This window comes from Lepidochelys kempii, chromosome 11 (assembly GCF_965140265.1).
Source record: "Lepidochelys kempii isolate rLepKem1 chromosome 11, rLepKem1.hap2, whole genome shotgun sequence".
In the NCBI taxonomy this organism is placed as follows: Eukaryota; Metazoa; Chordata; order Testudines; family Cheloniidae; genus Lepidochelys; species Lepidochelys kempii.
In genome coordinates this window covers 59,261,747-59,276,310 of record NC_133266.1, presented here as the reverse complement: position 1 = coordinate 59,276,310, position 14,564 = coordinate 59,261,747, and the positions used below count along the sequence as shown (strand labels likewise).

The 14,564-nt window shown below is 46.3% G+C and overlaps 1 protein-coding gene across 2 annotated transcripts in view; it reads left to right on the top strand.

Moving 5' to 3' along the window:
• Positions 1–14,564, top strand: part of FLACC1 (flagellum associated containing coiled-coil domains 1) — a 31,120-nt gene that overhangs the window by 12,356 nt on the left and 4,200 nt on the right. For both annotated transcript variants that reach the window (XM_073306417.1, XM_073306416.1), the window contains 8 exons: positions 654–715; positions 2,481–2,578; positions 3,535–3,587; positions 5,139–5,238; positions 6,295–6,398; positions 7,003–7,065; positions 8,553–8,642; positions 12,623–12,732. In XM_073306417.1, coding sequence (XP_073162518.1) covers positions 654–715; positions 2,481–2,578; positions 3,535–3,587; positions 5,139–5,238; positions 6,295–6,398; positions 7,003–7,065; positions 8,553–8,642; positions 12,623–12,732 — 680 coding nt within the window. The remainder of the gene's footprint in view (positions 1–653; positions 716–2,480; positions 2,579–3,534; positions 3,588–5,138; positions 5,239–6,294; positions 6,399–7,002; positions 7,066–8,552; positions 8,643–12,622; positions 12,733–14,564) is intronic.

Genomic DNA, 14,564 nt, shown 5'->3' with positions numbered 1-14,564 from the left:
AAGGTGCCACAAGTACTCCTTTTCTTTTTGCGAATACAGACTAACACGGCTGTTACTCTGAAACCTGACTGGCTAAAGTGCACCCAGATTGCTGGGTGTCCACGTGCCTGCAGGAGGCAGTGTTGTCTAGCGGTTAGTGCAGAGAACGGGCAGGCGGGGCACTTGGCTAATTATTTATGTGCCATAAATGTGCATTCCTTTACAGCCAAACAGTAGCTTCATGGAGGGCAGCATTTTTAAAACCACCTAAGTCACTTGAAAGTCACTGAGACTTATGCTCCCACGTGAGTTCAGCGCTTTTGAAACGCCCACCTGGAACGACTTCCCTGCGGTTTGAGATTTAGAAACATTTGCTCTGATTGCGATTGGTGACTGGAAAAAGAGCCATGGCTTGGGTAATGAAGAGATCTCTGCATAACCAGCCTAGGATGGAAAACAGTTAAACAGCATGTTTGTCAAGGGGAAAATGAACAAAAATAACACCTTTTCTGTACTGGGATCGGAATTGTAGCTATCACAGTTCTGAGCCTGCTGTGGACAGGATTTGTAGTAACCTGACTGGAGTTATGTCATTAGCAGATGTTTTCCCTCAAACAAATGGCAGGGTAAGTACATTTGCACCTTATTAAAAACTTGTCTCCTTTCCTTTCAAGTTGGAGAAGGATATGGAAGAAAAATGCAATGAAATGCAACAGGAGCATGAAAATAAGATCAGGTACGACTGCTGCGCTATGCAAGGAGAAAGCACATATGTGAACTGAACGCTGGATACCACAGTTGTCTCTACAAGATTTTACATCTTGTGTGGTTTTGGATGTTCAGAATAAGAGACAACATGGCAGTATGTCTTCTACAAAATGAGCCAAGTTTGGGATTGACTCACTATGATCTCTATACCATAATTATTATTGGGAATGGGAAAAAATGCTGACATTTAAATTTTGGGGAGTCTGATTTGGGGCATCCAGATCCAGTGGCTTTGAGTCCAGGCTAGAATTAGACTCACTTTCCAATCCTGGATACCATGGGAGCAACGGTATCATGAGGCCATTAGTACTTAGATTTTGTACCATGGCTGGTGAAGATATTGTGAGATTTTATTCTCTCATGCTATTTCCATCATCCATAGGCGAAAATGTGACATGAACAGCTGTTCTTGTGAGATCTGAAGCTGGGCACTTTCTTGGAGTAATGGGAGGGCATGGCAGTGTGTCTGCCAGTGTCTCAGTGTTTTCCTTTGCTGACCAGCCTAATCTTGACTTCACTTTGTGTTGGGGACATCAACATTTCTTTCATGTCCCTACTTTGTCCAGAGCTTAGGGCACCATGCTGTCTTCAGCTGATGAGGTGCTAGGTGCCATCCGCACATTGTTGGCATCCAAGCTCACAGCACGATGTACCTTTCTGGAGGGGTCTTGCATACTTGTTCAATGAGTGGTGACAAATCTGAGCTGTGCCGCTCTCTACGGCTAACTGTCACCCAGGACCCATCAGCGTGCTCTTGAAGAAGAAAGAATAGAGCCAATGTGGCACAATTTTGTGCTCCCCCTCCACCCCCGCTGGACTCTCAGATGGCTAACAGAACCTTTTGGCCCAGTACTATCTCCCTACTATACCCAACTATGAAGTCTGAGTGGGAAACCATCAATCTACGTTTTTATAAGGTTCCTCCTTACTGTAGTAACAATGATCCGCAATGAACTCGTCAGCTTGGGAAAGGTTATTGAGAAGGTGGGGTGATGGGCTAAGTCTAGCAACACCTGACTTCCTCCAGCAACCCCACGTGCAGTCAACTCTTACTTCACAAACCAGAAAATATACATTTGAAACTAATATCTAAACTGACTTTAGATGCCCCTTGTACAACATCACTAAATTCTGCTCATATCAATCACCTCATTAGAAACTAATGCACTTTAAAGAGAGAGAAATGCAGAATGAAAGACGAAAACTAGGACCCAGAGCAAATAAAATAAGATAAATGACTAGCTGGGATATGCCCAGCACAAACAAAATACATGATGGTGTGAGATGCCATTAAAGCTTCTAATGGCTACTTGTTTAGGAAGATCTGCATGACACATCTGTGGCCCCTCCACTTATGAAATTACACCCCAAGTTATATTTTCTCCACACACAAAGAGCAACCATATACTTTCAGCCTGGCTGACCTTTATTTTAAAACACATGAAAACAACAAAACAAGAAAGAACAAAAGTAAAGTCTCCAGGGTGAGCACAGCCTCTCTCCCCTCTGGCACTTTGCATCTGAACTGACCACAAAATGTTAGCTGCCTCTTACAGATTCCTAGAAATTTAAATGTGCAGTACACAGAAAAGAAAATAATGTACACAGTTACATTCACCTGGCCATTCACCTTCTGTAATTATTCCATCACTGTAAACGATCATGTGGGTGGACAAAAGGAAAGTGTGCTCTGTGGATATCTGCATTGATGTGCTTGTGTGTTGGTCACGCAGAGAACTCCAAGAAGCTCACTGTGCAGAGCTCCAGGCCTTGCAAGTGCAGTGCAAGAAAGATCTGCGGACTGAGAGGGCCTCTGCACAAGAGAAAATGGGTATGGACAGGCTTTCTGGGAAATCGGAACCCTGTTGTTTTCATGGTTACTCTGAGCTGGAAACTCCTGTTGGGTTCTTTCCCTCTCTAGCATATTCACAGCAACAGACTCCCTTTGGAAGCTTCCCTTGCCTCTCCATGTTTTAGTACTGAGCCATGATTGTCAGTACTAATTGGGGAAGAGGAACAGTTGTGAAGGAAGTTGGCTTGGGGCTGGTAGTGTGCCATTCCTTTAAATGCTAGTGTTGTGCTGGAATTATAAATGGTAGTCAGCAGTCAAGTTCGGATCTGGATTAGGTTTAGACTGGAGTCTGTGTTCTGAGGCCGAATCAAAGCTGTGGTTGAGATTGTTATGCCAAAGTCTCATGCAGTTCTTGAGAGAGTTCAGTCCAAAATAGCAGGAGGGAATTGGAGATCACCTGAGCTCATCAGATTTCTATTGCCTTGAATAATGCTCAGGTTTCCAAACAGATATTGATTTCAGGGGAGGCTGCCCAGAAAACTTCTTGGTTGGCCAGCCAGACGTTCCGCGGTTTGCTGGGTACTTTTTGTAAACAGAAATGAAAAAAATCTTTCAAATCAATGAGTGTAGCCCAGCTATTTATTTATTTAATTTTGGGTGCCTTTTGGTGCTCAGAAAAGTCACTGACAGAGTTGTCTTCAGGCCAGCTGCAGGGCCAGCAGATATTCCATGCAACCTGCCCCAACACAGCCTCAATCCCCTTCTAATTCTGAGCCTCCTTTAAAAAAAAAAAAAAAAAAAAATTAATTTCTTAATTCTTAGTCCCATACTATGTGGTAGAAACTGTGACATAGATGTGTCTTGTGGGGTCTGGACTGAGATGCCTAGCCCACTTTCATGTTACCTATTCAGGATTTTAGTGCAATTCCCCATGGCTTGTATTGTGTTAAAATTGCTGTATTAACTACACATCTTGTCCTTCTCTTGTTGCTCAGAGGTGATGCAGAAGGAATACAGGTATCTGAAGAATGCATTCCGAATGTACCAGGTGAGATTTCAGCAACGAAAGTGATCTCCAAAAGTGGATCAGGTCCTGTTAGTCTAATGCTAAGGTCTTGGCTACACTACTGCTTAAGTTGACGTCACTCATGGCTCTGAAAAAGCCACCTCCAGACGTAACGTAAGTTACGTCGACCTAAGCGCTGACCACACCAGTGCTCCGTCGGTGGGAGATGCTCTTCTGTCGGCATAGCCCGTCTTCACCAGACACGCTACAGTGGCACAGTTGCATTGGTGCAGCTGCACCGATGTAGTGCTGTAGTGTAGACTAGCCCTTAGTTTCATAGGAAGGGACTGCAGTGAGTGCACTCACCAGATTCACACACACCCCTCATCCCCCCAGAGTCCCTGATGTGCTGGATTCACTGCAGTTCCACTGTGGGTAAGGAGGGCAGGATATCAGAAACCCGGGGGGGACATACCCTGTGCACCACACAGCATAACTTGAGTGACTGCTAGCAGGAGCAGCTGGATGCAGCTGGAGGTGTCTCCCTCACCCCTGTGGAGGAAGAGTGGTGTGCAGTGGCCACAGAGGCTGTTCCCCCAAAGGATCATAGAATCATAGAATATCAGGGTTGGAAGGGACCTCAGGAGGTCATCTAGTCCAACCCCCTGCTCAAAGCAGGACCAATCCCCACCTAAATCATCCCAGCCAGGCCTTTGTCAAGCCTGACCTTAAAAACCTCAAAGGAAGGAGATTCCACCACCTCCCTAGGTAACGCATTCCAGTGTTTCACCACCTTCCTAGAGAAAAAGTTTTTCCTAATATCCAACCTAAACCTCCCACACTGCAACTTGAGACCATTACTCCTTGTTCTTTCATCTGCTACCACTGAGAACAGTCTAGATCCATCCTCTTTGGAACCCCCTTTCAGGTAGTTGAAAGCAGCTATCAAATCCCCCCTCATTCTTCTCTTCCGCAGACTAAACAATCCCAGTTCCCTCAACCTCTTCTCATAAGTCATGTGTTCCAGTCCCCTAATCATTTTTGTTGCCCTCCACTGGACACTTTCCAATTTTTCACATCCTTCTTGTAGTGTGGGGCCCAAAACTGGACACAGTACTCCAGAAGAGGCCTCACCAATGTTGAATAGAGGGGAACGATCACGTCCCTCGATCTGCTGGCAATGCCCCTACTTATACATCCTAAAATACCATTGGCCTTCTTGGCAACAAGGGCACACTGTTAACTCATATCCAGCTTCTCATCCACTGTAACCCCTAGGTCCTTTTCTACAGAACTACTGCCTAGCCATTCAGTCCCTAATCTGTAGTGGTGCATTGGATTCTTCCATCCTAAGTGCAGGACTCTGCATTTGTCCTTGTTGAACCTCATCAGATCTCCCTCCTTCTTCTCCTTTAGCCTGGGTGAAAGCTCCCTGGTAAAGGACTTTGGGATCTGTGGATGGAAATGGCTATATTGTTGCTAACTATCTTTTTACAGCATAATTGGAGGCAATGTGGGAGATTCAGGAGCCGTCAGGGTTTTTGGAAGATTTTCTGAAAATGCGTGTTTGTCCGTCTCTGTGTGTGTGTGTAGGACAGTGTTTCTGATGAAATGGAGGAGAAGTGGCTGAGAAGGCAGGCTGAATGGAAGAAGAGTGAGAGGACTGAGCGGGAGAAGGCACTGTTAAAGCAAAGTGAGTAAAAAAGGACGCTTGGGTTTACATCGATGGTGGCAGAGCTGCAGCTGATTACATGGTAATAGCTCCAAAATAGAGCTGTGACCACTCATGCCAGCTGAGGGTCTGCCCCCGAGCTTAGGCAATCCATTCTGTTCAGAGGGACACCATCAGCTTTGAATGTGGTGAATTAAAATCAATGAGTTGGAAGTAGTTTTAGGTACAACATTTGCCTCTGAGTCATTTAATTGTTTGATATCTGCTTTTTTGACTGCTAGGATGTAAATACTTTCCCCAGATTATCCCAGTCCGTTTTATTGACTCTTCTAGGTTTGACTGCAATAGAGTTAGTGGTTGCTCTCCATTATGCAGTGGATGCAGAAGAACCCAGGAATACCTTCTGCTCTGGTTATTGTAGCTTATCTGTGATAGCAATGAGTGTTCCTGAAGATTTTATATGTTCGAGGCCTTTGGTCCCACCCCTGGTTACAAAAAAATCACTTCTGACCAAGGATAACTCTTCCTGGGATTTTAAACAAACAGCAACAAAAGAACCTTTTATAAATGACTATAAATAAGGGCTTAGAATAGCAGAGCCACTTCCTCCATATTGTCACTTCAGCAATGTACTTATCTCGTCCCTGCTAGCCCATTCTGTAGGCAGTGTGCCCCGGGGTAAGGACATAGTTCTGGCTGTACATTGGTTGTACATTGTGCTACATCACAGCAGTGACAGCTACGAAGTTACCACACAAAGAAGAGAGTCTGCAAGAGGAGGAGAAGGGAGAAAGACGATGATTGGAAAAGTGATCCAGTGTGTGGGCATGTGTATGTATGTGGTCTCAGAACCCGGGAATGGGATGAGACTAGGTGAACGTTCTCCTTCGGGGCACACCCAATGCTGTCATTTGTTAGCTTAGATACCATAGTGCTTGGTAGGTAGAAATATTGAATGCAGCTGAAATGAGTCAAACACCTCGTATGCATGTTGCCACATACATTTGTGTGCCTCTTACACAGAATTAAAATGGATGGTTAGGAAAAGCCCTCAGACCTCTGTCTTTTTCTCCACAGAACAGGAATTGATGAAGACATTTGAGATGGAGAGAGAGCAGCTAAAGAAATCATCTCAGGGTGGGAACTCCATGATGAATAAACTCTACCAGCAGGAAAGAGAGGTAGCTAGTCTGAGGGGAAGCATAAAGCTATACGTTGAGGTGCAGCAGTTCCCATGAACTCTTATTGCCAGTAAAATAGTAGCAGGTTTGTTATAAATCCATGCTTCTATGGTGTCCCTAAGCCTCTGTTTGCCAGAAGCTGGGAATGGGCAACGGGATGGATCACTTGATGATTACCTGGTCTATTCATTCCCTCTGGGGCACCTGGTGGTTGGCCACTGTCGGAAGACAGGGTACTGGGCTAGGTGGATCTTTGGTCTGACCCAGTATGGCCGTTCTTATGTCTATTTATAAGGCTCCTATTGCTCAAAGGCTCAAGGGCCTGAGTGCTCTGAGTAAAGGGAGAGATGGGGCCAGGTTTGATACGAACTATAATCACAGGATAATTCCGTTAAACCCCAGGGATCCTAAGTAGCGTGGGACATGTCAGACACCTTCCAAATCACCAGTCACTTGTATTTCTGCCTAGCAGTTATTGTCTGGAAGGGCGTGCTTTCGGTTTTGCCTGTTGGATTGTGAGGGGTTGGAATCAGCTGCTCACTGACGAGCCTGGGAATGTTCCAGACGTGCCATGAACTATGCACAAACTGTGTCCCCTTTTCAGGAGCATATTGAACAGCACCAGAAAGATGTGGAGAAAATAGAAGAGTTGCAAAACATCAAGGAGGCAAGTAGGGCAAAAAAAGAAATGCAGTGTAACTGGAGCAACTCTGTCACTTGGAACGGTCTAGCTTTCTGAGCAGTTCACTCTCACCCCGTCAACTGGATGGGACTTAGCTGAGGTATTGAAACTTATGGAGGGTATAGTGCAAACTGACCAGCTCCCCTCTTGTGCACTGTCCTGTAACAGGAGAAGGAGCCACTCCGGGAATTTAATTGTCATTTCCATTGGAAAACGAAGCTTGATTCTGGGTTCTTGATGTAATCCTGGTGCTTTTATAACACCTGAAATAAAAAACTTCCCAAATAAGGGCAGACTGGCCTGGCTGGCCAGTGAACCACAGGGCCTGGGTGTCTGAAGGCTGTAATGGGTTAGTGCGGCCTCTGCTGGCTGTGCACTCTCGATCTCTGACTGTAACAGAGCTCTGGGCTTCCTCAGGGAAACGTCTACACTTGGAGCTGGACGGTGAGTCCCAGCTCACGAAGAGACCTACCCAGGCTAGCGCTCATTGCGCTAGCATGCCAAAAATAGTGTGCCTCTGGCAGTGGGCGGGGCCAGCTGCCCTGAATATGAATCCATCCAAGATCCTAGGCACATTCTCAGGGTGGTTAGCCCATCCCCACACAGCTACACTATGTTTTAGTGTGCTAGCTCCGATTGATCTCGTGTGAGTATAACTCCTCGAATCACACCCACCACTCCAAGTGTAGACACCTCCCCTCAAGGGGGGAGTGGTTATGTCTGCTCTCCTCTAGGAGCGGCTCGCACTTCACACACGGCTGCTCTATAACTTGTAGCCCTTGCACCATTGTGTGTGAAGGGGTAAATCTAGGGACTGCTCTAGCTGCGGGCAAACTGGACAGCTCCCTAGGCCCGCAGATTCTGCCTAGGGCAACAGGGGTGGCCTGGCCAAACCTGAGCAGTGTAACAACCCCAGCTGCTTGATTGCAGTGCCACTCACTCACATTTGGCCCAGCTGCACTCCCTTTTCCCCTCCCCCCCATGATGGAGGGGTGGTTAGGCTAAGCCTGAGTGAGTGGCACTGCGAGCTGGTGCTGGCCTCTGCCCTTCTCCCATAACCACCTAACCATGAGAAAGTTCTCAGGAGTAGGAGGGGTGTGGAACGCTGAAGTTTTGCCTAAGGTGGCAGATTATTTTGAGAGGCCTCTAGGTAAACCAAATCCATATGTGGAGAGTTTATGCTTATCTCTCATCTATCCCAATTAAGTACAAGGACAGCGTAGGTAACTAGTTGGCCCCTACCAATAGGAATAAATCCAGCTTATAAAAGCATCGTGAAAACCAGGGCAATGGCACATCCGTGCTTCTGTTCAGGCCAAGCCTCTCCCACATGTGGTGCAGACAGTTTCACAGGTATTGGGGAGGGATAGCAATGACTGGGAAAGGCTGATGGGGGCTGAAGAGTACATTGGGCTAGAGAGAGAGGAGCCCATTTTATCCAAGTGAATGTGTCTGTGTTTTATCCAATCAAGTCTCTGGAAGCCGATCTGAGGGAGAAGGACCAAATTCTCCAGGCTCTCACCGCAACAATGCAGAACACTCGCGGGGAGCTTCAGAAAGAGGTGGGAGAGCGTGTGTGAGGTCATTATGGGTAAGGCTAAGATTTTGTCATGGATATTTTTAGTAAAAGTCACTGACAGGTTGCGGGCAAAAAAGAAAAATTCACGGAAGCTGTGACCTGTCTGTGACTTTTACTAAAAATATGCCTGACAAAATGGGGATCTGAAGGTCCACACACCAGCTGCGTGGGGGCTAGGAGCTGCCTGCAGCAACTGGGGGCTGTAGGGTACCCCTGGCACCTGCAGCTCTGGGGATCCCCTACTGCCCATGGAGGCCGGGAGCCGCGGGGTACCCCAGCTTCCCATGTTGGCCAGGAGCTGCGGGGTACCCCCGTTGGCGGCAGGCTGGGAGCTGCAGGGGTTCCATGCCACCGGGAACTTGGGAGTCCTCCGCTGCCACCAGTGGCCAGAGACTCAGGGGTCCTCTGCCGGCGGGGGTTTGGGGGCTGCCAGAGGCGCCCATGGCAGCTGGGAGCTCCAGGGCTGCCAGAGGTGCTCAGGGTACCCCGCAGCTGCCTGCCCCTGCTGAAGGCGGGGGACCCTGCAGCCCCTGACCACTGCAGACTGAAGTCATGGAGGTCACTGGAAGTTACGGATTTCGCGACCTCTGTGACTAAATCGTAGCCTTATTTATGAGTACGGAAAACGGGTCTCCTGTTCATTCCTGTGGGCTCTCTTGAACAGCTACATTCCCTTCTTTATGGCACATGGGGCTCCTTGGATACCAAGTGCTGCGGCTGTTCTCCGGCTTCCAAATGCGGTTGACATGTAGCATAAAATATCTTTTTTCTTCCCTTCCCGTCCCTCCAAAGGCAGGCTGTACTTTGGCTGCTAAGAAAGGGAGATTATTGACAGTGCATCTAACACTTCACTGTACAGTTCCATCTACTGAACAATGCCAGTATCCTGACCTGGGAATTTGCTCCTGACCTGGACCATGTGCCAGCAGCTAGTGTCTTGATGGCAGTTGGTCACCCGGAGAGGGGTGTGTGTGAGGTTGGGAATATGCCTGCACTGGTGCGGATAGGTGGGGATGAGGGGTTGGCTGTGATCTCTGCTTGTAGCATGCTGTCTGTTCTTGGAATACAGTCAATCTACGCTTGGAGGTGACGGTTAGCTTCCAGAATTAAAAGAGGACAAAAACAGATGGCTAAGGAGTAAGAGGGGCACATGCTGTGGTGAGCAATGCTATGGCAAGTCTCGCTGCAGGGTTTTCTGTCTCTGTGCTGAGCTGGATGGCTCTGTAACTAGAGCATCTTGCTCCCCTGTAGGGAGAACAGGATGATTCTGTACTTAGCCCACTGAAATCCTGATACAGCTCTGACCTAAGTACCAGGACAGTCCAAGTGAAGATAGAACCACATGGCTCATGTGTATTGTAGCACAGACAATATCTAAAGATCAGTTGAGGTTTGCAGACATCTGAAATATTGGCATACAAAGGGCAGGGTGAAGAAACAGGTTTTCAGACTTACCCTGAATTCCTTTGACTGTATGCATTTAAATCAAGCCCTTAAAATGCAGTTTTGCTTTGAAAAGAACCCATGTAACAATGACACCTTCCTCCTCCCTAGATCTGCTTCCTGCTGCTCAGTCAGATCTGCTGACTTTAGTAATAGCGTTGCTGCTTTTTCATCCTGTTAATACTGTAGAACCAACACGGCTCTGAGGGAGAGAGCTGGGTTCCCTTCAGACTTCTTAACTCCTTTTAAATATTAGCAGCTGTGCAGTCCCCTTGACGGCAATAGGGTTAGTCAGGTGTCGCTGAGAGCATAGACTGATGGCCGTCACTTTGCTTAGGTGTCACGGGGGCCCTGATTTGACTTGAAAGCAGTCTCTCTGGTCAAGGGGGTGTTTGCAGGGCTGGCAGTTAAAACATGGGTACCATTTGCCAAACCAGTTTAGGTACTAAGGAGCCTAAACATCACTGAGTTTCAATGAGACTTGGGCTCCCAAGTGCCTACATCTCTTTTGAAAAGGGGATTTAGGCTCATGGGTCACTTTTAGTTACTTTTGACGCTGTTATACGTGCTGTATTTTACCTTTTAAAATTAGCACCTTTGGTCTGGGAATTATTGTAACAATGCCCTTGCTTCCCTCGCTTATCATCTCCATTCACTTTTCAGAGCAGAATTGCACTTTGTTGTGCTAGAAGCAGTTTCTTGAGTCTGGATAAGGTTGTCTCTGAATTTTGGTTTATTGGAGGAGGAGCAAATGTCAGGTTGTTTAGGTGTTGCACAAACAGCATTCCAGCACATGGCTATGTGCTCATGAGTGGTGTGTTAAGGTTGGGGTCAGAACTGTACAGTTAACCTTTGGTGGGAAGATCCACGCCTTACAGTGATTGGGGTGAGGTCATTGAAGTGTGTACTGATCCATAGCTTTTAGACAAGCACTTACATACTTCAACTGTTACCATCCAAACCTTGTTGTCGGCCAATTTCCTTTTTTCTCAATAAGCGCTAAGGGGAATAGTGTTGGGGTCTGGAGGACAAGGGGATGCTTGGTTGGGGGCAGGAGTTAAGGAGGGTGTTGGGTGAGGCACAGGATGGTGTTGAGACAGACTTTCGGTAGGATCCATGTGGAGAGTCACGAATTAGGAGCCTGCTATAGGGGATCCAGCAGGAGGTGTTATGGGAGGGGAACCTGTTTGGGGAGTTAATGAGTGTCATCAGGATATTTGCAGGCTGCGTGCAGAGGCAGGAGGGTATAGGCCAGTGAGCCCCAGGCCCTGGAGTTTCTCTGTTCTGAAGGAATCCTTTTTGACACTGGTTGGGAATTCCACGGCAAAATGAGGCCTGTCACCCAGTGTGCAAGATTTTCCCCTGTGCTGAGGAGGAAGGGGGATGTGTGTGTTGGGTGCAACTTCTAGAATCTCACTTTGACCCCTCACAAATCGAGACATCCAGAATTAGTGGCCATGTGGAAGTGGAAGAGGTGGGCTTCTAAAGGCAATTTTCTGCTGGATTGTTTCTGTGCATTTCTTTGACATTATTAATATCTGCTGCTGGATTCAGACTTTGGAGCGGGGGGTTGTCCTCTCAGTGCACAGAACAGAATTTGCACTAATAATATTATAACAAATTACTGGGGGAACTGTTCTGCTGTATGCTGTAGGTCCTACACACAAGTAATAGCTGGCTGACTACTTCTGTAGCTCACCTGGTAGGAGCCTATGCTTTTGATGCAAGAGGAGGTGAGTTCTACCATCACAGTTGCCAAGAAGTTTCTAGACACCATAGCATTCAGCACATTGCCAATGAAATTACTAGAGGACCAAGGATTTGTTACAATACAAATGCCAGTTGGCTGCATGACCCGTTCAGTTATATGTCTGAGAAAGATGAGGGGATTCCCTTCCCCGCTCTGTGTTTGTGATGGATTTTCTGTATAACCAGTGCAGAGTAGCTGTACCAAGGATATGCTAACAGACTTTTAACTGTAGGGATGCTCTGATTATTGCTCTCTGGTTAGTTATAAGTAGGGTACATCCTGCTACAAGAACATTAACCAGTGGCATTCTGTTTGTAGAGAGATTACTGTGGTGCTCACTATAGAAGCAAATGGGAAATTAAAACCAAGTGTGACTGAATATACCGTGTTGGCATGTCAGCCTTTTATGACTGGCTACCTGGGATCCCACTCCCTGTTAGTAATGAGTCTTTCTATTGCGCTCTGATGCTGCACCACCATGGCCCACCTTTCATACTTGTTTGTGCTGTCTAACCCAGGATAGACCTTGGGCTACTTCAAACCTGGGAGCATTTGACCATTCTAACATCGAGCTTGGGCTGTTCCTATAGCAGAACAATTGATTTTGAGGAAGCGTGGAGTGGAAGGTCTTTGCCTGCTTAGACTGGTCCAGACTGATTTCTGTGTTTCTCAGTCATCCCTGCTGTCTTGTGTCCTGCCATTGTGTAAAACAACTGATCCTGCCTGGGTACAGCAAGTGAATTACTATCTGGTGCTCCTTTTCCCCCCAGAAAAGCAACCTGATGGAACTGGAGAAAAACATTCAACAGAAAATCTCGGCAGTTGAATTAAAACACCAGCTCAATATCACTTCCTTGACGGAGGAAAATGCCGTTCTGAGGTAGGAACGAATTCTACGTACTTCAGCCCAGATAGCTTCAACTAGCAGCACCCACCTATGTGAGCATTTACTAGTTCACTCTTTTTAATCATTCTTTCTTACACTATGAGGCTTCGTCAGTTCTTTCATTCGCAGTAACAGCTGATTTTATATCCAAACATTCTCATGCAAGTGCCATCTGCCAAGCAGTTTCAACAGAGCTGCGCTGCCCAGATGGTATATGCATTCCCCCTGCTCAAACTTTGGTGCCTTAGAAAAGCCCCACAAGAAGCTTAGACAGCCTGTCAGCTTCCAGAACATGGGCTTTGCAATCAGTGCAGCTGCATGCAGTTCAGCTTCTGTCTTCTTCATTTTAGTGAGTAGGGCTGCCTTTATTTCCCCCTCATGGGTCTCTAGGACCTTCAAGGCAGGCCAGCTCAGTAGCTGAGCCATACGGATAGACAGCCCATTCTGTGAGGACAGTGAGTGACAATTTAGTCCACATTGTCCTGTCTCTGTGCAGCATTACATCTGCAACCCTGTAGCCTTGTAGCAGCCTAAAGGAGGTGACTGACTGTCCCAGTTTCACGAGGACTAGCTCAAATATTTTTTTACATAATGTTGTCACAGGAACTTCATTCAGGACACCTGAAAATGTCCCAGTTTTTATTTAATCAATCAAATATTTGGTTTGTTTATAACAACAAAATGTTGAAGACACAAGATTATGGAGCAGAATGTGCTCGGTTTCCACAGGGCAGTCTGTTCTTGGTAATGTGTTTGAGCAAAAGAACAGTTTCTACATATCTGAGCTCTCAACAGAGAGAATGTTAATTATACTTGTTCGGTGTTTCATAATAAACCCATTCTGACACAGTGTTACTGGAAAAATCCTCCCCTCCAAGCAATATGCACATCAGTGAGGCAGAGGCTGGCACATGCCAGCCACATTTTTAAGAGTGCACTTTTTTCATGTGACACCATTATGCAAACCCTATCAGAAGTATCCCAGTCCTTTAAAATAATGATCACCTACAGCATAGGAGGCGCAGGAAGTGAAACTAACCAGTCTGGTTTCACTAAGGTGAGTGAAGTGTAAAGAAAAAACAAATGGAGATGACAAGGTTAGAGCATTTAAAACACATTTTCTCGTTCTAATAGATAAGATGGTTTTAACACAGGAAAAAAATGTCTCTCTTTTGGAAGGAGGGGAGGAATTGTTTCCCATTCTTGGTCATTAAATCTCCGTTCCCTTCTTGACGCTACCACTGTCCCAGTTTACTGGAATTGATAAAGGGAGAGGATGCTGTGAATTGCTGGCCTTCCACTGTTCAGTTTGGTGGCTTCATTTTAACTCATCAATGATCATTCTCATTACTTACTGTGGAACATGGCACTCAAGTTCCACAATAACCAAGATGAATGTGCCGCTGGGCCAAGATTTAAGCATGTTAATGTATTGTTTGCTAAAGATCAGGACTTAAGTTACAATGGAAATAGAGCTTCCGCTTGTGTCTCGGAAAGGAAAACCACATGTGGAGGCTGTGTGGGAGCTGAGCATGCTTCCTATTGTGTGAGTGTTTGTCCCCAGATCTATCAGTAAACTGATCATAACTATAAGTCTGCTGAAGTCCATGGAGTTGCACCTGCTTATCTAGCAGGCTTTAAATTCTATAGCCTGTGTAGTAACTGTAGCCAATGCTTTAGTTTATTCATTGATGTTATGATTAACGTGTGTCCTATTTAATCACTGTAAGCTAAACAGAGTTAAAATGTATGATTATAGAAGTATGAGACTCATCAGTATGTGGAAAGGATAATCGTGTATTCGCTATCTAAGTAGGGCTGAAACC